This window comes from Neoarius graeffei, chromosome 8, assembly GCF_027579695.1.
Source record: "Neoarius graeffei isolate fNeoGra1 chromosome 8, fNeoGra1.pri, whole genome shotgun sequence".
NCBI classification, from domain to species: domain Eukaryota; kingdom Metazoa; phylum Chordata; class Actinopteri; order Siluriformes; family Ariidae; genus Neoarius; species Neoarius graeffei.
In genome coordinates, this window is record NC_083576.1 from 60,359,829 (window position 1) to 60,382,660 (window position 22,832).

Below are 22,832 nucleotides of genomic sequence, written 5' to 3' on the forward strand. Positions count from 1 at the left end.
GTATTACTCGTTACCGAAATCACTCTAATTGGCTCCGGTCCGAGTGAACGCAGGCAGACAGAGAGAGAGAGAGACAGACAGACAGACAGGGCGCTGGGGAGGGCGGCCACCTGTCAACCCCACACCGCCTTTATAAGCGCGCGCGCAGCCTCCCTCTGCGAATAAAGCGCACGGGTCCGAGAGGGAACAAACCGCGCGCGCCACCGGGTTCTTTCCAAGCGGCTTTTCTTTTTCTGACTCTTCTTTCTGCAGAAATGGACAAACTGCAGCCCGGGAACATCAGCGCGCCTAATGGCACCCTGAACAGACGCGCGTTTCTGGAGAAAGGCGCGTATCAGCACCTGCAGCAGGGCGACCTGAAGGTGCTGGTGCCGGTCGGGTTCGGGGTCATCTCCGTGCTGGGCTTCATTGCAAACGCCACCGCGGTGGGAGTGCTGGTGGGCAACGCGCGCAAAAGCAAGCTGTCCCTGATCAACGCGCTCATCCTCAACCTCCTGATGGCTGACGGGCTGCTGCTGGCTTTCGCCGTCCCGTTTAAAGCCACAGCGTACTCCTCCCGGCAAGGCTGGACTCTGGGTTTAGTCGTGTGCAAAACGTGCGACTGGTTCGTGCATTCGTGCATGGCTGCAAAGAGCCTCACAGTGGCCATCATGGCAAAGGCATGCTACAGGTACGTGTGCAACCCGACCAAGCAAGTCGCGATTCGATTGAAGACCATCATGGTGGTGCTGCTCTTCACATGGCTCTTGGCTTGCATCCTCCCACTGCCCCATTGGCTCTTCATGTCGCTGCAAAAGGAGGACGGAGGAGTTCTGTGCATGCTCGAGGTGCCACCAGAAGCCCGTGACTTCATGTCCTTTTACGTCAAGGCGTACCCTCTGGTGTCCTTTTGCGCACCGCTGAGCTTTGCGCTGCTTTACTTCTGGCGCGCACATGGTCGCTGCCAACGTCGCTGCAGCAAGACACAGAACCTGCGAGCACAGATCCGGTCACGCAAGCTCACCCTGATGCTGTTCGGGCTGACCATGGCCATGGCCACTATGTGGTTGCCGCACTGGGTGGCATGGGTGTGGATGAGGCACGCGGCAGACACTGACGGCCCTGTGCCTCCTGTGCTCTTTGCCGTGGCTGCACAGTTCTTCATGTTCGCCATCTCGCTCGTCAACCCGCTCATAGTGCTCGCGCTGTCCGAGGAGTTCCGCGAGGGCTATAAGGGCCTGTGGCGGCGTCTCACGCTGCGCAAACACGCTCCCAAGCAGCAACCTAAACCCGGGCCGCACATGCCCACTGCACCCAGGTCACCCACCCCGCGACCTGAGGCTTCCGCCCACATTCCCCCAACGAATCCCGATGAATCCCGGCCAGACAAGCAGCAGCAGCAGCTGGAAGAAAGTCCCGGTAATACAGATGGCATGGTGCTGCCTGATGTGGAGCAGTTCTGGCACGAGCGCGAAAGTGGCTCCATGTCTCAGGAGAATGACCCCATACCCTGGGAGCATCAGGACCCCAAAGAGGCCAAGCAGTAGCCTTAGACACAAAGAGAACCCCCCCCCCCCCACACACACACACACACACATCTGACATTCGCAACAGGAAGCTCAGCAGTAACCAAGTGACCTCACATGAACTCGACATACAAACCTAATCACAGAATTGGACTTGCAGAGTTCTACACAGGATGTGGTCAAGTCAATACCTCATGCCATATACAGTGCATTTATATACACGCTAAAAGAAGAAGATTCCACCTGCAAAAATTGCGGCTTCATACTGATGAGTTCAAACAACTGAGACAATATGAAGATCCCCCAAGTACATTTTGTGGACTATATTTATCAAACTCGCGTTGTTATTTCTCCTAAAATAAAAATAAGAATGGTTTGGTTTGTTGGCTAAGCGTTCTCCTGTAGAGAAATGTTTCATGTGTTCTGTTTCGTGATCCAGATAAACACACGTTATGTCGAAAAATTACGCTCTACATTATATACATGTCTTATGTCTTCTTTCCTGATACTGAGCAGCTATAAATGGCACATTTCTGGATTGGAAATTTAATTTAGCAAAATTCCTTGTACAATTCTCCAGTGTGTGAATTTATTTCCACAAATAGGGGTATCACACCTGTAAAATATGAGAAGAAAATGTTTTGTAAATGTATTTGCGCACAAAAATAAATTATGTTCTCACGAAGGCATGGCTTGTATTTTATATCAGTGTCCCATTTTACATTAAGAAAACTAAAGTATACATTGAAATATCATTTTAGCAAGAATAAAGAAATCTTATTAAAATATGTAAAAAACGTAGGTTGCCTTTATTCCAGTCAACTTGTACAGAAACACTGAGGCTACAAAAAATGATCTTTTTTTTTTTCAAAAACATTTGAACAATTAAATTAAACCCCACTAGCAGCAGACTGACATGGTCACTGCTTCACAGACTAACGTTACACATGGTTAATGAAGGAATTAATTATCCATCCATTATTTTTTTAAAAATATCTTACATTTTACACAAGTTGTCAGTTAAAATGACAGAAGAACCGAGCTGCTTCAGTAGATGAAAGCCACAGTGGATGACTGCAGTTCCAAATATGAGAGACAAACTGTGGATCTTGGTTTTGAGAATCAAACCGTTCGTACGAAAGTCAAAACAATGGGGAGAATGACAGATTTTATGGACCATGATTCAGCCACAGGTTCTGAAACTACGGGGGTACAGGTGGTCTTTGCTGCTCTGCCAATCTTGCTCCTGGGCATCTTCCTTGGCACAACACAAACACAGCTAGTCATGCAGAACTGATGCAGATGTCCATTGAACTAGAGGGATCAGGTGGGTTTGGAACAGAAACCCTGATTGCACTGCCAGTCTAACCGTTTCAGACAGATGTTCTCCGCTGTCACTCAGGTCAGAAGTGAATTTTCACAGAATTTCTTCAGCACACCTGGTCATCCAGCCTGAGTTCTTTCTGATGTGCTGAAGAGAAGATGTGAAACAAACAATAAATGGTACCAAAAACCTGTGTCCTAGAACAGTGGCCTTAAGAATTTAAGCAATGGATTGCACTCTGCAAACGATGAGTGCCAAAAGCTAGAGGTCTGGAGCGCGAGTACATGTATTCGAGTTAGAAGTTCATTTAGTGGAACGCCGGGCAGGTTCGAAGGCTGTGGGAGGGGGAGGGGGTCCTCTGCGCTCCAGCTCCTCCACATATGCCATGATGAGTTTATGCCTCTCGTCTGGCATGCAGTCCAGTACCAGGTAGCGTTTGTCGTTCTGTAGGATCTTCGTTACGTCTGTCAGGTGCTGCTCGGACTCATGTATCAACCTACGAGATCTGAAGGGAAAGAATAAATACAGATTCATTTCCACTATTAAAAATTAAACCAAAACTATTTTGTAAGATTGAAACTAAGGAGGCTGACATCAACCTGTTAATAGAGTACATTAAAAAAAAATATTTCTTTGAAGCAATTAACGTATTTTCCGAGTCTAAGAATTTAAACCATCCATAGTTATGTGCCACTACGACATAATGATGAAGAAACTGAGACTACTGGACATTTTTATCCTTTACCTGCTGAAGTGTGTGTCTCAGAATAGGTCATGGGTATAGCAAACCAGTGGAACTTTGAAAGTAAAGTTAGCACACCAACTGCAGCTGTGAGACAGCTGCTTTATGAACATCTGCCCTGTACCTTACAACACTATCACAGTGTCTCTACAGCACACCCCCGCTGTCATACACTGTAAACCCGAATAAGTTGAGTTCACTTAAAAAAATTGAGGAAAGTGGTTGCCTTAAAAAAAAATAAGTAATTATTAATGATTGAATTGAGTACCTTAAACTTACAATCTTCTGGTAAGTTTAAGGTACTCAATTCAATCATTAATAATGATTGAATTGAGTACCTTAAACTTACAATCTTCTGGTAAGTTTAAGGTACTCAATTCAATCATTAATAATTACTTATTTTTTTTTAAGGCAACCACTTTCCTCAATTTTTTTAAGTAAACTCAACTTATTCGGGTTTACAGTGTAATGTCTCTAGAGAACAGCGTACAGTCTCCCCACTCCATCAGTGTCTCTAGAGAACAGCGTACAGTCTCCCCACTCCATCAGTGTCTCTAGAGAACAGCGTACAGTCTCCCTACTCTATCAGTGTCTTTAGAGAACAGCGTAGTCTCCCCACTCTATCAGTGTCTCTAGAGAACAGCGTAGTCTCCCCACTCTATCAGTGTCTCTAGAGAACAGCGTACAGTCTCCCCCACTCTATCACAGTGTCTCTAGAGAACAGCATACAGTCTCCCCACTCTATCAGTGTCTCTAGAGAACAGCGTACAGTCCCCCCACTCTGTCACAGTGTCTAGAGAACAGCATACAGTCTCCCCACTCTATCACAGTGTCTCTAGAGAACAGCGTACAGTCTCCCCCACTCTATCACAGTGTCTCTAGAGAACAGCATACAGTCTCCCCACTCTATCACAGTGTCTCTAGAGCACAGCGTAGAGTCTCCTCCACTCTGTCACAGTGTCTCTAGAGCACAGCGTACAGTCTCCTCCACTCTGTCACAGTGTCTCTAGAGCACAGCGTACAGTCTCCTCCACTCTGTCAGTGTCTCTAGAGAACAGCATACAGTCTCCCTACTCTATCAGTGTCTCTAGAGCACAGTGTACAGTCTCCTCCACTCTGTTACAGAGTCTCTAGAGAACAGCGTAGTCTCCTCCACTCTGTCACAGTGTCTCTAGAGAACAGCATACAGTCTCCCCACTCTATCAGTGTCTCTAGAGAACAGCGTACAGTCCCCCCACTCTGTCACAGTGTCTAGAGAACAGCATACAGTCTCCCCACTCTATCACAGTGTCTCTAGAGAACAGCATACAGTCTCCCCCACTATCACAGTGTCTCTAGAGAACAGCGTACAGTCTCCCCACTCTATCACAGTGTCTCTAGAGCACAGCGTAGAGTCTCCTCCACTCTGTCACAGTGTCTCTAGAGAACAGCGTACAGTCTCCCCCACTCTGTCACAGTGTCTCTAGAGAACAGCGTACAGTCTCCTCCACTCTATCAGTGTCTCTAGAGCACAGCGTACAGTCTCCTCCACTCTATCAGTGTCTCTAGAGCACAGCGTACAGTCTCCTCCACTCTGTCAGTGTCTCTAGAGAACAGCGTACAGTCTCCCCCACTCTGTCAGTGTCTCTAGAGAACAGCATACAGTCTCCCCACTCTATCAGTGTCTCTAGAGCACAGCGTACAGTTTCCTCCACTCTGTCACAGTGTCTCTAGAGAACAGCGTAGTCTCCCCACTCTATCAGTGTCTCTAGAGAACAGCGTACAGTCCCCCCACTCTATCACAGTGTCTCTAGGGCACAGCGTACAGTCTCCTCCACTCTGTCACAGTGTCTCTAGAGCACAGCGTACAGTCTCCTCCACTCTGTCACAGTGTCTCTAGAGAACAGAATACAGTCTCCACCACTATCACAGTGTCTCTAGAGTACAGCGTACAGTCTCCCCCACTGTCAATGTCTCTAGAAAACAGAATACAGTCTCCACCACTCTACAACAGTTGCTCTAGGGAACAGAATACAGTCTCCACCACTCTACAACAGTGTCTCTAGAGAACAGCATACAGTCTCCCCCACTATCACAGTGTCTCTAGAGAACAGCGTACAGTCTCCCCACTCTATCACAGTGTCTCTAGAGCACAGCGTACAGTCTCCTCCACTCTGTCAGTGTCTCTAGAGAACAGCGTACAGTCTCCCCCACTCTATCACAGTGTCTCTAGAGAACAGCATAGTCTCCTCCACTCTGTCACAGTGTCTCTAGAGCACAGCGTACAGTCTCCCCCACTGTCAAAGTCTCGAGAGAACAGAATACAGTCTCAACCACTCTATAACAGTGTCTCTAGAGAACAGAGTCTCTAGAGAACAGAACACAGTCTCCTCCACTCCATCACAATGTCTCTAGAGCACAGCGTACAGTCTCCCCCACTGTCAATGTCTCTAGAGAACAGAATACAGGTCTCCTCCACTGTCACAGTGTCTCTAGAGAACAGCGTACAGTCTCCCCCACTCCATCACAGTGTCTCTAGAGCACAGCGTACAGTCTCCTCCACTCTGTCACAGTGTACAGTCTCCCCCACTCTGTCACAGTGTCTCTAGAGAACAGAATACAGTCTCCACCAGTATCACAGTGTCTCTAGAGTACAGCGTACAGTCTCCCCCACTGTCAATGTCTCTAGAAAACAGAATACAGTCTCCACCACTCTATAACAGTGTCTCTAGAGAACAGAATACAGTCTCCTCCACTCTGTAACAGTGTCTCTAGAGAACAGCGTAGTCTCCTCCACTCTGTCAGTGTCTCTAGAGAACAGCGTAGTCTCCTCCACTCTATCAGTGTCTCTAGAGAACAGTATAGTCTCCTCCATTCTATCACAGTGTCTCTAGAGCACAGCGTACAGTCTCCCCCACTGTCAAAGTCTCGAGAGAACAGAATACAGTCTCCACCACTCTATAACAGTGTCTCTAGAGAACAGAGTCTCTAGAGAACAGAACACAGTCTCCTCCACTCCGTCACAGTGTCTCTAGAGCACAGCGTACAGTCTCCCCCACTGTCATAATGTCTCTAGAGAACAGAATACAGGTCTCCTCCACTATGTCACAGTGGCTCTAGAGAACAGCGTACAGTCTAAAGAATTATTTCAAATAATTCTAAAAATAATATTCTATGCCACGAATGTGTTATGTTAACTGCACAACCTCTGATATTTGGATTTTATTTGGTGCATCCACAAGTCAGATTTTGCTCAGCGATGCTGTATGGCAGGCCACGGTTTTAAAACTATTTACTTGTATGTGATGAACTTGGTCTCTTTCAACAAAGTTCTGAAGTCTGCTTTTGCTGAAATATGCTTGTCCTTAATGTAGTCTTCAAATTCTCTCTGTTTTTTCTGCAAAGAACACAAAGCAGACTCACTCACTAAATTAATCAGGCACAATTCATGATTCATCATGGCTGAATACAATGAATGATATTTTAGTACTGGGTGTTCCTACCCGATCACTACTAGAAAACTTCATACACCTTGGATCCTCTTTGATGCTCTTTTTGACCTCCTTCCATGTTGAAGTCAGTGTGATCTATTGGGAGGAAACAAGTTGGCATCATGTTTTTATTTGCGTTCCATCCACACAAGTATACGCAGTGATGCACAAGATTTAGATACATAAAAAGAAAGCGCAGATAATGATGATTGTACCATGGCTGTCTCATCTAAAAGTTGGCGGAACAGCTCCTTTTTCTTTTTAGCTAGTGCCTCAATGTGCTCATTGAAAAGCCTCTCCTTCTCCTCTCGCTCCAGCAATGAGGAAGACTCCCAGCGGTGGTCTTTCCTCAGGGAACGTCGTGTCTCGGACCAGGAGGCATCTGATGATCTGACCTGGCATTTAGAAGCACCAGAAAAGCTATGAAGCAAACTCAAACTGCTTGTTGTATATGAAATACTGCACAAAGCAGCATAGGCATGAGGAATAATGGGCTAACTGCTACCATCATGTCTAACATTTTGCAAGTAACCAGCTGTGAGTTATCAATTAAACACCTACATTTTCCCATCTTTGTCACTCTTCAGAGTCATATGTTTTTTTAAAAATACATTTTGTTTATTTTTCTATTAGTTCATGAGTGTTATGCTGATAGACCTGAAAGGCAGTTTATGTCTGCTCTTAAATAGCTGATTTAATTCCTGCAAAGGGCTTGAAAATGAGCGAAACCAGATGTGAAAACAGGAAACTGGAGTCTGACTGACTTGATTCATGAAGGCGTTGATAATTAGCTGATGAAGTATGTCATCAGTTAACTGGTGAGAATAACACATCCAACTTTGTAAATCAGGAAAAGTGTAAAATACACTGCTGTGGACCATCGCACATGGAGTGTGACGCAGCATTTTACACCTGTCCAAGTCATTCGCAGCGATTTTGAGCTAGCGATTGCATACACATCTCACCATATCAGACATGAGAGCTTTGAAATGTTGCACAGCCTCCTCTCGTTTGTGCTGCTCTCGTTCACGGTCAATCTCTTTGGTCTGCTCAGAACGAAACCGCTGCACCGTCCGCTCTCTTTCCCTCAGGCTGGCTTCGATCCGTGCCTGCTTCTCCAGCTCCTTTTCCTTCTCAGAGTTTGAGTTCTGGGGAAGGCATTAAGGAGACAAACCTAGCTCAAGTATTGTTCCTGACAGCCACTGCAAGGTTACAGTGGGCCTGAAACCAGAAAATGCCTCAAACACACACACACACACCCCAGCAAGTTCTACACAACTAAATGAAAGGTTACAAACAACGTGTTTAGTCATTTTTCTTCACTATCTCCAAGTTTCCTATGAGGACCGGGTATATGCAAAGAAAACAGATTTTATACTCATGCAAAGTAGCTTAGAACACAAACGTTAATTTTCTGGTCTGAGTTTTGCCCATCTGGTATGCTAAATTGCAAATAAATCCCTTATACCTTGGCGAGCTTCTCCACAAAGCTTTTGAAAAGTTCCTCGCGCGCAGCTGACGTCTCCACTGCTTTATACCGAGGGTCCGTCTCCATCTTCTCCTTCACTTTACTCCAGCGCTGCTGTCCATCCACATGGTGATCAGACAGCAACTCAAAGAAATCTTGCCTCACCTAAAACATGGATCATAATCAACCCGACACACAGATATTAATTTGACATGATATTGTCCCTAATATGCTTATTGTCATCAATGCCAAGCTAAACTGGCGTAATTTTATGCTACAGGCAGTGATGAAAGAATTGGAGTCTAAGTAGAATTTAATGACTCAGGATTTACTCATCTAGGGCGAGACCTGCCTTAACCTGCACTTAGACTTTTGTTGCATTTTCAATACTAACATGAAAATAGGCTATATCAGGGGTTTTCAAAGTGTGGGAGAGTCAGCCCCCCCTCGGAGAGCAAATAAACAACAGCGCACCCCCCCTTACAATTTTTGTTGTTGCTATACTTAATGTTCCATTCGTATTTTTTTAAAAAAATGGCTGTTGTACACATTATTTTTTTTCTTTTTCACATTTTAAACATCTGTGCTTTTTAAAACGTCTTGTTTTACACATTTTAAACATCCCATAGCATCGTTAGGTAGCATCTCTTGGCAGACAACACACTGTGGCAGTGGAGCATCTTCAGATCCAGTCCATGAAAATCCAAACTTTAAATAATCGTGGTCATACTTCCTTCTTTTTCCAGTCCCCCCAGGATTCCGCGGGCCTTTTTTGTGATTGTCGCGGGCTAAAATGTCTGATGTTGCGGGGGGTTTTCCAAAAAAATTGCGATGAAAGTTGCGGTGTTTTTTAGGTTTTTGTTGCGATTACATTGCGGGAGGAAGTGAAAGTTGCGAGAAATTGTTGCGATTTTCTCTTTTTGTGATTAAAATTGAGTGATATGTTAAATATTAAGTTATTACTGAAAAACTATTGATTAAAAAAAACAAAGAGAAATGGTCCTATAAACAACTTTACCAATATAAAAGATTACCAGGACTACAAAAATGCAGAAAAATAGGCTTTACTTATCCAAATGCTCCTGTTGGTTCAAAAGTTAAAGTGCAGAGAACCTCACAGCACAACATGAAGTTACCTTAAAATATAATATAAATGCCTCAGCTTTCATGTAAGAAAAAAAAAAACTATTAATACTAGTACTGTGTGCAGGCAGTCTCTCCTGAAGACTAAATTAAACAATAATTATAAACTAATAAAATAAATGGCTCAGGCTTCATAGAAGAAAAAAAACAATTTGAACAGAATCTCACAGTATGATGCTGAAGCTGCCTAAACAATGGAAAATAAAATACCATTTTGGCAAAAATGTTGGCATTCATTAACTTCTTGTATTAAGTAAAAAATAAAAAATAAAGTGCACACAGTCCTTCACTGTAAACATAACACACTTCAGTGTTGCCAGATACTGCTGACGTTTTCCAGTCCAAAATATGTTCAAAACACGCCAAAATGCACTTGAAATCGTCCAATCTGGCAACACGGCGCGCATGCTGCTTCTCTTGAACACACGGAAGTAAGGCGGAAGGTAGTTTGTCGACGTCACCTCAAGACGACGCCAACGATTGGTCAAATTTGCGGGAAAGTTGCGGTGATTGGATATAATTGCAACACCGCCCTGAATTCGCGGGGATTGGTTGAATTTGCGCTGAAGTTGCAAATCGCAACATCCTGGAGGCTCTGTTTTTTTGCTTGGCCCAGACTTTGTCTCCTCACTCACTGTAGCTTTAGGTACTAAAAACCGATCCATTTTGTCTCTCACGTTGCGCCCCCCCTGAAGAACTCTGGCACGCCCCACACTTTGAAAAGCCCTGGGCTATATAAATAACTACACTACCGTTCAAAAGTTTGGGGTCACTTTAAAATGTCCTTATTTTTGAAAGAAAAGCACTGTTCTTTTCAATGAAGATCACTTTAAACTAATCAGAAACACACTCTATACATTGCTAATGTGGTAAATGACTATTCTAGCTGCAAATGTCTGGTTTTTGGTGCAATATCTCCATAGGTGTATAGAGGCCCATTTCCAGCAACTCTCACTCCAGTGTTCTAATGGTACAATGTGTTTGCTCATTGCCTCAGAAGGCTAATGGATGATTAGAAAACCCTTGTACAATCATGTTAGCACGGCTGAAAACAGTTGAGCTCTTTAGAGAAGCTATAAAACTGACCTTCCTTTGAGCAGATTGAGTTTCTGGAGCATCACATTTGTGGGGTCGATTAAATGCTCAAAATGGCCAGAAAAATGTCTTGACTATATTTTCTATTCATTTTACAACTTATGGTGGGAAATAAAAGTGTGACTTTTCATGGAAAACACAAAATTGTCTGGGTGACCCCAAACTTTTGAACGGTAGTGTATTTATTCTACAGTAAACAATGCCACATACAAGTCTATTTTTATAGCACTTTTAACAATAGACAGACATCGTCGCAAAGCAGCTTTACAGAATTTAAATGACTTTAAACATGAGCTAATTTTATCCCTAATATATCCCCAATGAGCAAGCCTGTGGCGATGGTGGCAAGGAAAAACTCCCTCAGACGACCTGAGGAAGAAACCTCGAGAGGAACCAGACCCAAAAGGGAACCCGTCCTCATTTGGCTGATAACAGACAACGTGATTATAGCATTAACAGTCTTAACATGAAGTCAGTTTCGTTGATGTTATAACCCTTCACTGATGGAAACTTGAGTGTAAAACTGTTCATCACAACCACAGTCCTAAAGTTAGCAAGTCAACTGTAGTATTCAGCCATAAAAAAAAAAAAAAGTGTCCAGAGTATCTTCCAAGTACAACTTTCGACTGTCCATATGGGGCCGTCCTCTACAGGAGCGATGTGATGAGACTCCAACCAGACGTAGGGCATCAGGCAGGTCCGAGGAGCAGAAGAGGTCAGCATCTTGATCTCAGGATTGACATGTAACTCACCGTCCACTTTAATAGGAACAGCTCTACGCCTACTCTTTCATGCAGCTATCTAATCAACCAATCTTCTGGCAGGAGCGTAATGTCATGCTGATACAAGTCAAGAGCTTTAGTTTTTTTCACACCCAACAGTCATTACACAGAATGGTGCAAAAAAACAAAAGATATGTGTGCAGACTGAAATTCACAATTTCCACTCACAGTACTGTCACTCACTCAAGTTTTTTTTTTTTGCACCATTCTGCGTGAACTACAGACACTGTTTTGTATGAAAATCGCAGATGATCAGCGGTTTACAAAACACTCAAACCAGCACTTCTGGCACCAACAAACCTGCCATGTCGAAAGAAACAAATCACATTTTCCCCCATTCTGATGTTTGATGTGAACATTCTCTGATGCTCATGACCTGTAGCTGCATGATTTTTTTTTTTGTACTGTGCTGGTGCCACATGATCGGCTTATTAGCTAGCTGCATGAATGAGCAGGTGTACAGGTGTTCCTAATAAAGTGGGCAGTGAGTGCATACCCTCACTAGAATTGCATTGGCATATTTTTAGCCACAAGAACTTGAAAGTTCATGTTACAGTGGTGCTTGAAAGTTTGTGAACCCTTTAGAATTTGCTATATTTCTGCATAAATATGACCGAAAACAACATCAGATTTTCACACAAGTCCTAAAAGTAGATAAAGAGAACCCAGTTAAATAAATGAGACAAAAATATTGTACTTGCTAATTTATTTATTGAGGAAAATGATCCAATATTACATATCTGTGAGCGTCAAAAGTATGTGAACCTCTAGGATTAACAGTTAATTTGAAGGTGAAATTAGAATCAGGTGTTTTCAGTCAATGGGATGACAATCAGGTGTGAGTGGGCACCCTGTTTTATTTAAAGAACAGGGATCTATCAAGGTCTGATCTTCACAACACATGTTTGTGGAAGTGTATCATGGCACAAAGGAGATTTCTGAGGACCTCAGAAAAAGCACTGTTGATGCTCATCAGGCTGGAAAAGGTTACAAAACCATCTCTAAAGAGTTTGGACTCCACCAATCCACAGTCAGACAGATTGTGTACAAATGGAGGAAATTCAAGACCATTGTTACCCTCCCCAGGAGTGGTCGACCAACAAAGATCACTCCAAGAGCAAGGCGTGTAATAGTTGGCGAGGTCACAAAGGACCCCAGGGTAACTTCTAAGTAACTGAAGGCCCCTCTCACATTGGCTAATGTTAATGTTCATGAGTCCACCATCAGGAGTACACTGAACAATGGTGTGCATGGCAGGGTTGCAAGGAGAAAGCCACTGCTCTCCAAAAAGAACATTGCTGCTTATCTGCAGTTTGCTAAAGATCACATGGACAAGCCAGAAGGCTATTGGAAAAATGTTTTGTGGACGGATGAGACCAAAATAGAATTTTCTGGTTTAAATGAGAAGCGTTATGTTTGGAGAAAGGAAAACACTGCATTCCAGCATAAGAACCTTATCCCATCTGTGAAACATGGTGGTGGCAGTATCATGGTTTGGGCCTGTTTTGCTGCATCTGGGCCAGGACGGCTTGCCCTCGTTGGTGGAACAATGAATTCTGAATTATACCAGCGAATTCTAAAGGAAAATGTCAGACATCTGTTCATGAACTGAATCTCAAGAGAAGGTGGGTCATGCAGCAAGACAACGACCCTAAGCACACAAGTCGTTCTACCAAAGAATGGTTAAAGAAGAATAAAGTTCATGTTTTGGAATGGCCAAGTCAAAGTCCTGACCTTAATCCAGTCGAAATGTTGTGGAAGGACCTGAAGCGAGCAGTTCATGTGAGGAAACCCACCAACATCCCAGAGTTGAAGCTGTTCTGTACGGAGGAATGGGCTAAAATTCCTCCAAGCCAGTGTGCAGGACTGATCAACAGTTACGGGAAACATTTAGTTGCAGTTATTGCTGCACAAAGGGGTCACACCAGATACTGAAAGCAAAGGTTCACATACTTTTGCCACTCACAGATCTGTAATATTGGATAATTTTCCTCAATAAATAAATGAGCAAGTATAATATTTTTGTCTCATTTGTTTAACTGGGTTCTCTTTATCTACTCTTAGGACTTGTGTGAAAATCTGATGTTGTTTTAGGTCATATTTATACAGAAATATAGAAAATTCTAAAGGGTTCACAAACTTTCAAGCACCACTGTATATGTTGCCAAGGTAACAGACAGACCAAAAAAAAAAAATTATGTTGATTTGGACATAATGTACTGTGCGTGTGATAGTTGTAGTAGTTATATTATGTTTACGAACTAAATATGTACTGAGGAAGTTTACGGAATTTACTTGGCAGTTAAAGGGGGGTCTCTGGCTGCAAAATGCTGAGAAGCCTTGATTTAAAGGACAGTTTCCTGTGCCCTGGTCTGACTGGTCATTACACTATGAATAAGCAATAGCTGCCTTAGAGTTGCTGTAGATTGGCATCCTCTGGTGAACCCCACTCTGTGAAGACCTCCCCACCCATCACCCCTCCCCCAACAGGTGACATTTTGTCGTTATTAATGTTTTATCGCTGACCTTTAGCTGCCAAAGGCAATCAGCACAGTCCCCCATTACTTAAGCATAACTACCACATACCAGCCTGCATAAACCCAAGGAGGCACATATGAATGGAATTTTGCCCTATTTACATTACCCATAAAGCAAGTGTTTGTGAACTGGGTCTCCTAATCCAGGTCATCCCTATTTTTTTTCCCACTTGTATTCCATCAATAAACCACCGGCTGAAAAGTCCATCAGTGTCCTCCAATCACCTATGGTGAAAATTAAAACTCTTATGGATATCATGCTCACCTTTTCACCTCGGTTCTTCGAGTTCTCCTTCTCTTTCTTTCTGAGGGAGGTCATGAACTCTGTAAAAATGGTTTCTCTGTCCTTCATCTTCTCAATAGCTTTAAACCGTGTATCCCTAGCATGCTTGGCTGCAAACTCGCTGAACGTAGTTCTAAAAAAGAAGCAAAATTCAATTGAACATCCATGTGTATTACATAAATACCGATAACAGTGGTACACTACAGACTGTGGTGGTGCATTGCTGCCATTTTCATTTGTAGTTCAATTTTAAGTTTGTACTCTTTCAAGTCAAAAGTCAAAGTCCCTTCCATGCCAGGATCTGGTCTTCCCAGGCAGTCTCCTGTCCCAGTACTAACCAGCTCTTTGAGGTGTATGGGTGCGGTGCTGATCTCCATTTCAGTCGCTCTCGGCCTCTCGCCTATACAGCTAGGGTTACAGTGCGGGGCTAGTCCTCTGGTAACCGTGAGAGTTTGACTTCCCTACTCGCATCTGTATTGCAGCGTGCCTTGGCAGATGGCAGTAGGTACCATTTTTTATGATGGTCTTTGGTATGACCTGACCATGAGTAGAACTCGCAATCTCCCAGTCGAGAGGCGGACACGCTAACCACTAGATCAAGTTGCGGTTTGTACTCTTTACACTTTACATAAGTATGTGCACAGATCTCCTGTTTTGTCTTGTGCGTTTCGCCATAATCCTATTGGCACAATATTTCATCCCATTATATAACGTATGATCTAGGGATGTACATAAGTATTCAAATAAAGGGCTAGTTGCTAGTATTCAAATGTTATTTGGTTATTCGTAATGTCTTCCATCCGCACAAAATCAATGAGAAAATATTGGGAATAAAAAGTCAAGTGCGGCAGTATTTTGATGCCGCACTGTTACTGTGTTTCATAAGCAACGTGAAGACAAGTGTTAAAGTTGGTCTTGGTGGTCACCTGACTCCAAGTCTGGCTTCTTCCATCATCCTCCTGAAGTCCTCTTTAGCCTGCATTATTTTGTTCTTCTTCTCTTTCCTCTCCTCTTCAGCACGCGTCTTTACATACTGATCAAACACCTGCACAGAGAGAGTGAGTTAGGATTCAGGGACCATGAAGTAGTCCAAGTGCTTTAAATTTTTTTTTTAACCATTCTAATCTATATTTACTTCATCTCCCTTACAGAAAAACCACATGAACTTCACATGTGATTTCTCACATGTGAAATATGTGGAAAATGTGTTTTGCACATGGGAAATACCATGTGCTCTACATGGTAACACGTTATAAAATCTGATACCACGTATTCCACATGTGGTAACATGTGATCACATGTGAAATACATGGGAAATTCATGTGTTTTTTCTGTAAGGGCTGTAGCAGAAAAGATGCATGTTTACTCAAAACTCACTTATAATGATCCAAAGGTGGTTGTTTACTTCCATCAAGACAAAACAGAAGTGTTCATGTACGATTGGTATTTTCAGAATAAGACAAATAAGAGAAGTTCACAAACTTTTACTGAATTGCTCATCAGCAAAAGTTATAAAAAATGATGTAGGGGATGAAGATAAGGCTGAAAAACATGCATTCACTTAAGAGCTATTCTAAGTAAAAGTAAATTAAAACGAAACAGTGCTGATTCTTAAATGTTTATGACAGCTGTTTATGTAAATGTTGTACTTTGTGCACATCATAATTATTGGGATAAGTTCAGCCCAGACATTTTATATAATGCAATCAATGGCCGAATCCCATTTCACCCCTTGGACCAACCCCTTGGCCCTTCCCCTCCATTTTGCGCGTTCACGTGAAGGGGTAGGGGTATCCCAATCCCAGTTAACGCGGAGGGGTAGGGGAAGGGGTAGGGCTTCTGTACCCCTCCAAACGGAGATTTTCCTGGAGCTGACTCCGAACGAAGGGGTTTGAGTGATTTCCCACAATGCCATGCGGATTTCAGCGAGATTTCATGCGGATTTCAGAAAGATGGCGGTTCCCGCGGCGAAAGATTGTCATAAATGTATTTTCTCCATTATTTACGTGTTTTAAGTTGTTATCCAGAGGAAACACGCCGCTTGATTCGCTTTCGAGCTGAGAATGAGCAGCGATTTCTGAAATCCAAGCTGCTGCTAAAAAGCTTTGGGAGTGAGTATTGTTTTCGGTTGCTTGACTGCGTACGTTTTGTTCTGTTATTCTCGCTTTTATTGTTTACATGAGTGTTCTGACACCTCATTCTGTCGGATGTGGTGCACGAAGCGCCAAAGATATCCCATTCAGTGGTGTTAGTTAACAAATCACACCCTGCCAGCAGAGATTTCTGGTTCTGGCTCTGACTGTAGCGGCTGGTCGCAGCCAATGACGCATTTGGTCGCGTTTTGCTAACGTAAACGCTGACGGAGGTACGCGATGACGTATGCGATCGTTGAAGGGCTATCCCAATACGTAAGGGTTGAATTTCAAGCCCTATCCCTTGTAGCTCAGTTTCAAGGGGAAGGGCCAAGGGGAAGGGGGAGGGGAAGGGGGAGGGGTAGAAATTAGAATTGGGATTGGGCCAATATTATGATTGTGAATTAGGTGTGTACACAGTGGTGCTTGAAAGTTTGTGAACCCTTTAGAATTTTCTATATTTCTGCATAAATATGACCAAAAACATCATCAGATTTTCACACAAGTCCTGAAAGTAGATAAAGAGAACCCAGTTAAACAAACGAGACAAAAATATTATACTTGCTCATTTATTTATTGAGGAAAATGATCCAATATTACATATCTGTGAGTGGCAAAAGTATGTGAACCTTTGCTTTCAGTATCTGGTGTGATCCCCTTGCGCAGCAATAACTGCAACTAAATGTTCCCGATAACTGTTGATCAGTCCTGCACACCGGCTTGGAGGAATTTTAGCCCATTCCTCCATACAGAACAGCTTCAACTCTGGGATGTTGGTGGGTTTCCTCACATGAACTGCTCGCTTCAGGTTCTTCCACAATATTTCGATTGGATTAAGGTCAGGACTTTGACTTGGCCGTTCCAAAACATGAACTGTATTCTTCTTTAACCATTCTTTGGTAGAACGACTTGTGTGCTTAGGGTTGTTGTCTTGCTGCATGACCCACTTCCTCTTGAGATTCAGTTCATGGACAGATGTCCTGACATTTTCCTTTAGAATTCACTGGTATAATTCAGAATTCATTGTTCCATCGATGATGGCAAGCCGTCCTGGCCCAGATGCAGCAAAACAGGCCCAAACCATGATACTACCACCACCATGTTTCACAGATGGGATAAGATTCTTATGCTGGAATGCAGTGTTTTCCTTTCTCCAAACATAACGCTTCTCATTTAAACCAAAAAGTTCTATTTTGGTCTCATCCGTCCACAAAACATTTTTCCAATAGCCTTCTGGCTTGTCCACATGATCTTTAGCAAACTGCAGATGAGCAGCAGTGTTCTTCTTGGAGAGCAGTGGCTTTCTCCTTGCAATCCTGCCATGCACACCATTGTTGTTCAGTGTTCTCCTGATGGTGGACTCAGGAACATTAAAATTAGCCAATGTGAGAGAGGCCTTCAGTTGCTTAGAAGTTACCCTGGGGTCCTTTGTGACCTCGCTGACTATTACACGCCTTGCTCTTGAAGTGATCTTTGTTGGTCGACCACTCCTGGTGAGGGTAACAATGGTCTTGAATTTCCTCCATTTGTACACAATCTGTCTGACTGTGGATTGGTGGAGTCCAAACTCTTTAGAGATGGTTTTGTAACCTTGTCCAGCTTGATGAGCATCAACAACGCTTTTTCTGAGGTCCTCAGAAACATCCTTTGTTCGTGCCATGATACACTTCCACAAACGTGTTGTGAAGATCAGACTTTAATAGATCCCTGTTCTTTAAATAAATCAGGGTGCCCACTCACACCTGATCGTCATCCCATTGATTGAAAACACCTGACTCTAATTTCACCTTCAAATTAACTGCCAATCCTAGAGGTTCACATACTCTTGCCACTCACAGATATGTAATATTGGATCATTTTCCTCAATAAATAAACAACCAAGTATAATAATTTTGTCTCATTTGTTTAACTGGGTTCTCTTTATCTACTCTTAGGACTTGCGTGAAAATCTGATGTTTTCGGTCAAATTTATGCAGAAATATAGAAAATTCTAAAGGGTTCACAAACTTTCAAGCACCACTGTATGTGTCTCTTTGAATGCATAACGTACCTGCTTCCGTTCTTTGGGGTTCAAGAGCAGATAACGTGGGTCAAATACTATCTTATGCAGCTCTTTCTCCCATGTAGAAAACGCTGAAACCTGGCACAGACAGAGAGAAACAAATATAGAAACAAAGAGCGGGAAATGAGAGCATTTAATGCCCCTTTCCTCTGTAGTTACGCCCATTCTAATGAGCAGGACATTCAGCGGGTGAGCTCTTCTGAGCACGTCCCCCCACAGTGCTGAAGTCAGGGTGTGTGCCTGCCGCGTTTCATCCCCCTCCACATCAGCATCTCTAATGAATAACACACACGGCAGGGTAGCCCAGCACCTCCCTCTAGCTCTCTGCCCACACTAATTGGCAAGGACAAGAGTGGGGTAATTAGTCAGGGACAAAAAGGGGATTGAGGGATGATCCGCAACATCTTTTGCAGCGGCTGCTCTAGTTGCTACATTATGGTCTCTCTTAAGCACATAGGAGCGAAAAGCGGAGGAGGGTCTCACTCACCTTGATGTCTGCTCCTTTTGACTGCATAAAGCTGCCTTTTATCTGTCATATGGAACACACTGGCAAAGGGCAAATAGCTCTTGGCAAGCACCTTAAAGAGCTCTCGACTACATATTTAACAGAGCAGTTTACTTTTTAATGTGAGAACCATCTAATCTGTTGCTGCTGATCATGGTGAGGGGATAAGTGACACTCATATTTGATGAGAAGATGAGATGAGACTGATCAGTGTTACTCTGATAAGTTGAAAGGTCAGGAGAGTCTCTTATTGAGACCTAAAGCGTCAAGGTAGCAACAGGTTCAACCTTTCAAGAACAGAGGCAAAGAAATCCCTTTAAGAATAATGAAAAATCTCATTAAATATCACTTGAAAGGTTATCTGGCCTAGCCAAGCCACAACTGATGTGTTAATATGAATAAAGCATGGAGCAAAGTGTGTGTTTAAGGAGTAATTTGGTTTTACCCCTCTCTCGAGCAGCATATCTTTGAATTGATTCATCCGAGTCTCTTGTGGAACAACAGCTCGCTCCCTTGCTGCTCTCAGCTCAGCCTCCACTGCTGCTTCCTTCTCCAAATCTGCCTCCTTCTTCTCCTCTAATCTGGGACACCCAACATAGAAAATTTCAAGCTGAAGGGGAAAACCTTAGCAAGCAACTCAAAAAGAGGACACATTATGAATTTTAGTTGTTAAAATAGTATGACAAAAACAGTCGGGTCCGTAAGTATTTGTTCAGTGACGGTTTTCGTAATTTTGCTTCTGTACACCACCACCATAGATTTGAAATGAAGCAATCAAAGTCTGACTGAAGTGCAGACTTGTACGATATTTTTGTTAAACCCCTTGCTTTAATTCAAGGGGTTTAACAAAAATATTATATTCACAATTTAGGAATTAGAGCAATTTTTTTTTTTACATAGTCCCTCCATATTCACAGGCTCAAAAGTAAATCGGACAAGGGAATATAATTATAAACATAAGCTTCAATTTTAACGCTTGGATGTAAATCCTGGGGGGCGGCACGGTGGTGTAGTGGTTAGCGCTGTCGCCTCACAGCAAGAAGGTCCGGGTTCGAGCCCTGTGGCCGGCGAGGGCCTTTCTGTGCGGAGTTTGCATGTTCTCCGCGTGTCCGTGTGGGTTTCCTCCGGGTGCTCCGGTTTCCCCCACAGTCCAAAGACATGCAGGTTAGGTTAACTGGTGACTCTAAATTGACCGTAGGTGTGAATGTGAATAGTTGTCTGTATCTATGTGTCAGCCCTGTGATGACCTGGCGACTTGTCCAGGGTGTACCCCGCCTTTCACCCATAGTCAGCTGGGATAGGCTCCAGCTTGCCTGCGACCTTGTAGAAGGATAAAGTGACTAGAGATAATGAGATGAGATGTAAATCCCTTGCAGTCAATGGCTACCTGAAATCTGGAACCCATGGACATGACTAAATGTTGAGTTTCCTCCCTTGAGATGCGTTACCATGCAAACTTATGCCGCTTTTCCACTACCAACGCGGCTGAGTTGGGCTGAGCCGTGCCGTGCTGAGTTGGGCTGAGTCGAGCTGAGTGGGGCTGTTGGAGTTGCATTTCGACTACAACCGCGCTGAACCGTGCTGGCTGGAAGTGGGTGGACACATTGGGTGGAGTTAGCAAAAGTGGGTGGACATCACGTGATGTCGTTAGGCGGCGCAAACAGTGACATCAGTGACCTTTTAAGCGGTAGTCTCACGACCCGGATAGTAAACAATAAACATGGAGGACATGGAGTCGTTAGTGTTGCTGGTCTTGGTGCTGTGGCTTGTTGTCACCGACAACAGATACTGGCAAGAGCGTAGAGATGAGGCAAGGCGCATAATAAGGCTTCAGAAATTCTCGTAATTCTTCTTCTTCCGGGTTTACGGTGTTTACAGACAACAGCATGCTCGCAGGGCATGTGAGGACACTCCTCCTCACCAATCAGTGCACAGGGGAGTGTCTCCTCACGCCCCTAGCCCCACTCGGCTCGGTTTGGCTCGCTTCAGCCCCACTCCAAAACCGTGCGAGTTTTGGTTGCTAAGCAGGGCTGAAGCGAGCCGAGTCGTGCTGCTCTGAGGTAGTCGAAACGCGAGCCGTGTCGGGCTGAAGTGAGCTGAAAAAGGGTAGTGGAAAAGGGCCATTAGTTGCTGTTTGAGTCTTTCTGCCTTCAGTTTTGTCTTCAGTAAGTAAAAAAACATGCTCATTTGGTTTGACTGACTCAACCATTTAAGAACCTTCCATTTCTTTGCCTGAAGAAGCTCTCTCGTTGCTTTTGCAGCATGTTTTGGGTCATTATCCATCGGTACCATGAAGCGCTGCCCTATTAGTTTTGCAGCATTTGACTGAATCTGAGCAGAAAGTATAGCTCTATATACTTCAGAATTCATCCTGCTACTTCTACCAGCAGTCACATCAGTAAATACTTTGGATCATGAACCCTTCCTTTCCTTCTCCATACACTTCTCTTGTCATCATCAAGTTACTTTTGGTTTCATCTGTCCAAAGAATCTTGTTCCAGAACTGGAGAGGCTTTCTAGCAAAGTCTAACCTGGCTGTTCTGTTCTTGAGTATTATCAGTGGTTTGCATCTTAAGGTAAACCCTCTGTATTTTACATTCATGAACGGGTCTCTTGATTGTCGACTTTAAAGTGCATATTCTGGACCAATTTTGTTTTTTTTTTTTAAATATGAAAGTACGTCCCTTTACACACTCATCCAGAAGGGTAATTTTGCACAAGGCCATCTGTCTACAGCAGAAAAAAATAAAATAACAAAACGCGTCTGGAAAAATCCCAAGGGAGTCTGGAGCCAGATTCGTGACGTTACCTGCGGAAGCGCCAGCAGGCTGCGCGAGCTTTGCATGGTTTCAGTGCACAGCCTGTGTAGACCAAACACTCCCATTTCTCTCTCATTGTCCGGTCTTTTGGAAAACGATGAGTACTAATCCCATCAAGATTGGTGTTGCTACACCCTCCTACGATACATCTGTTAACCATTACGTGATAATGTTGAAGAAATTTGCAGAAAACCACCAGGCTGTTTTCTCATAAACAAACCAGCGCTGACGTAGGATTCAGAAGGAGGCGTCCCGCACGCGACGTCACGAAAATCAATGTTTCCCGGGAAATCCAAATGCGGACGAATTCGCCTCAAATGGCTTGACTTCAACTGAATTTTTCTGGTATTGCACAAGGTAAAAAATTGCACAAAATGCAAAATGTGACAGATATTTGACCAAAGTTTAATATAAAATAGGAGAATTACATTGATCTTGCTCCTGAATTTACCCATGATATGCCCTTTAAGGTAAACTCTCTGCATTTACATTCATGAACGGGTCTCTTGATTGTCGACTTTAACAATGATAGGCCTAATTCCTAGACAGTTTGCTTGATTTGGCTGGATGTGGTGAAGGAGTTCTTGAATGAGTCTGGTTCCTCTCGAGGTTTCTTCCTCATGTTGTCTGAGGGAGTTTTTCCTTGCCACCGTCGCCACAGGCTTGCTCATTGGTTATAGATTAGGGATAAAATTAGCTCATATTTTAAGTTGTTCAAATTCTGTAAAGCTGCTTTGCGACAATGTTTATTGTTAAAAGCGCTATACAAATAAACTTGACTTGACTACTTCTTCACCAAGGAAACAATTCCGTGATCGTCCACTTTAGTTGTCTACAAGGGCAGCGACTACATCCTTTATTTTCTGTACTGCCTTGATATCAGGAAATATACAGAGTAGCAAATTGTTGTCACAGTTCAACTGACCAGACATTTTGTTGATTCAGCATGTTTTGTTGATGTTCTC

At 43.5% G+C, this 22,832-nt stretch overlaps 2 protein-coding genes across 6 annotated transcripts in view; one reads left to right on the plus strand and one right to left on the minus strand.

Moving 5' to 3' along the window:
- The first annotated feature begins 254 nt into the window (after positions 1 to 254).
- gpr151 (G protein-coupled receptor 151) lies at positions 255 to 1,526 on the plus strand. The gene has a single exon (XM_060926979.1). It carries the CDS (start codon positions 255 to 257, stop codon positions 1,524 to 1,526), a length of 1,272 nt encoding a protein of 423 aa, XP_060782962.1.
- Positions 1,527 to 2,295: 769 nt separating this feature from the next.
- The window catches only part of tcerg1a (transcription elongation regulator 1a (CA150)), a 62,139-nt gene continuing 41,602 nt past the window's right edge, over positions 2,296 to 22,832 (minus strand). For all 5 annotated transcript variants that reach the window (XM_060927954.1, XM_060927953.1, XM_060927950.1 and 2 more), the window contains 10 exons: positions 19,494 to 19,629; positions 18,532 to 18,621; positions 15,276 to 15,394; positions 14,332 to 14,482; positions 8,510 to 8,674; positions 8,007 to 8,189; positions 7,257 to 7,436; positions 7,054 to 7,137; positions 6,847 to 6,947; positions 2,296 to 3,334 (listed from right to left, as the gene is read on the minus strand). In XM_060927954.1, coding sequence (XP_060783937.1) covers positions 3,133 to 3,334; positions 6,847 to 6,947; positions 7,054 to 7,137; positions 7,257 to 7,436; positions 8,007 to 8,189; positions 8,510 to 8,674; positions 14,332 to 14,482; positions 15,276 to 15,394; positions 18,532 to 18,621; positions 19,494 to 19,629 — 1,411 coding nt within the window. In that variant the 3' untranslated portion in view covers positions 2,296 to 3,132. The remainder of the gene's footprint in view (positions 3,335 to 6,846; positions 6,948 to 7,053; positions 7,138 to 7,256; positions 7,437 to 8,006; positions 8,190 to 8,509; positions 8,675 to 14,331; positions 14,483 to 15,275; positions 15,395 to 18,531; positions 18,622 to 19,493; positions 19,630 to 22,832) is intronic.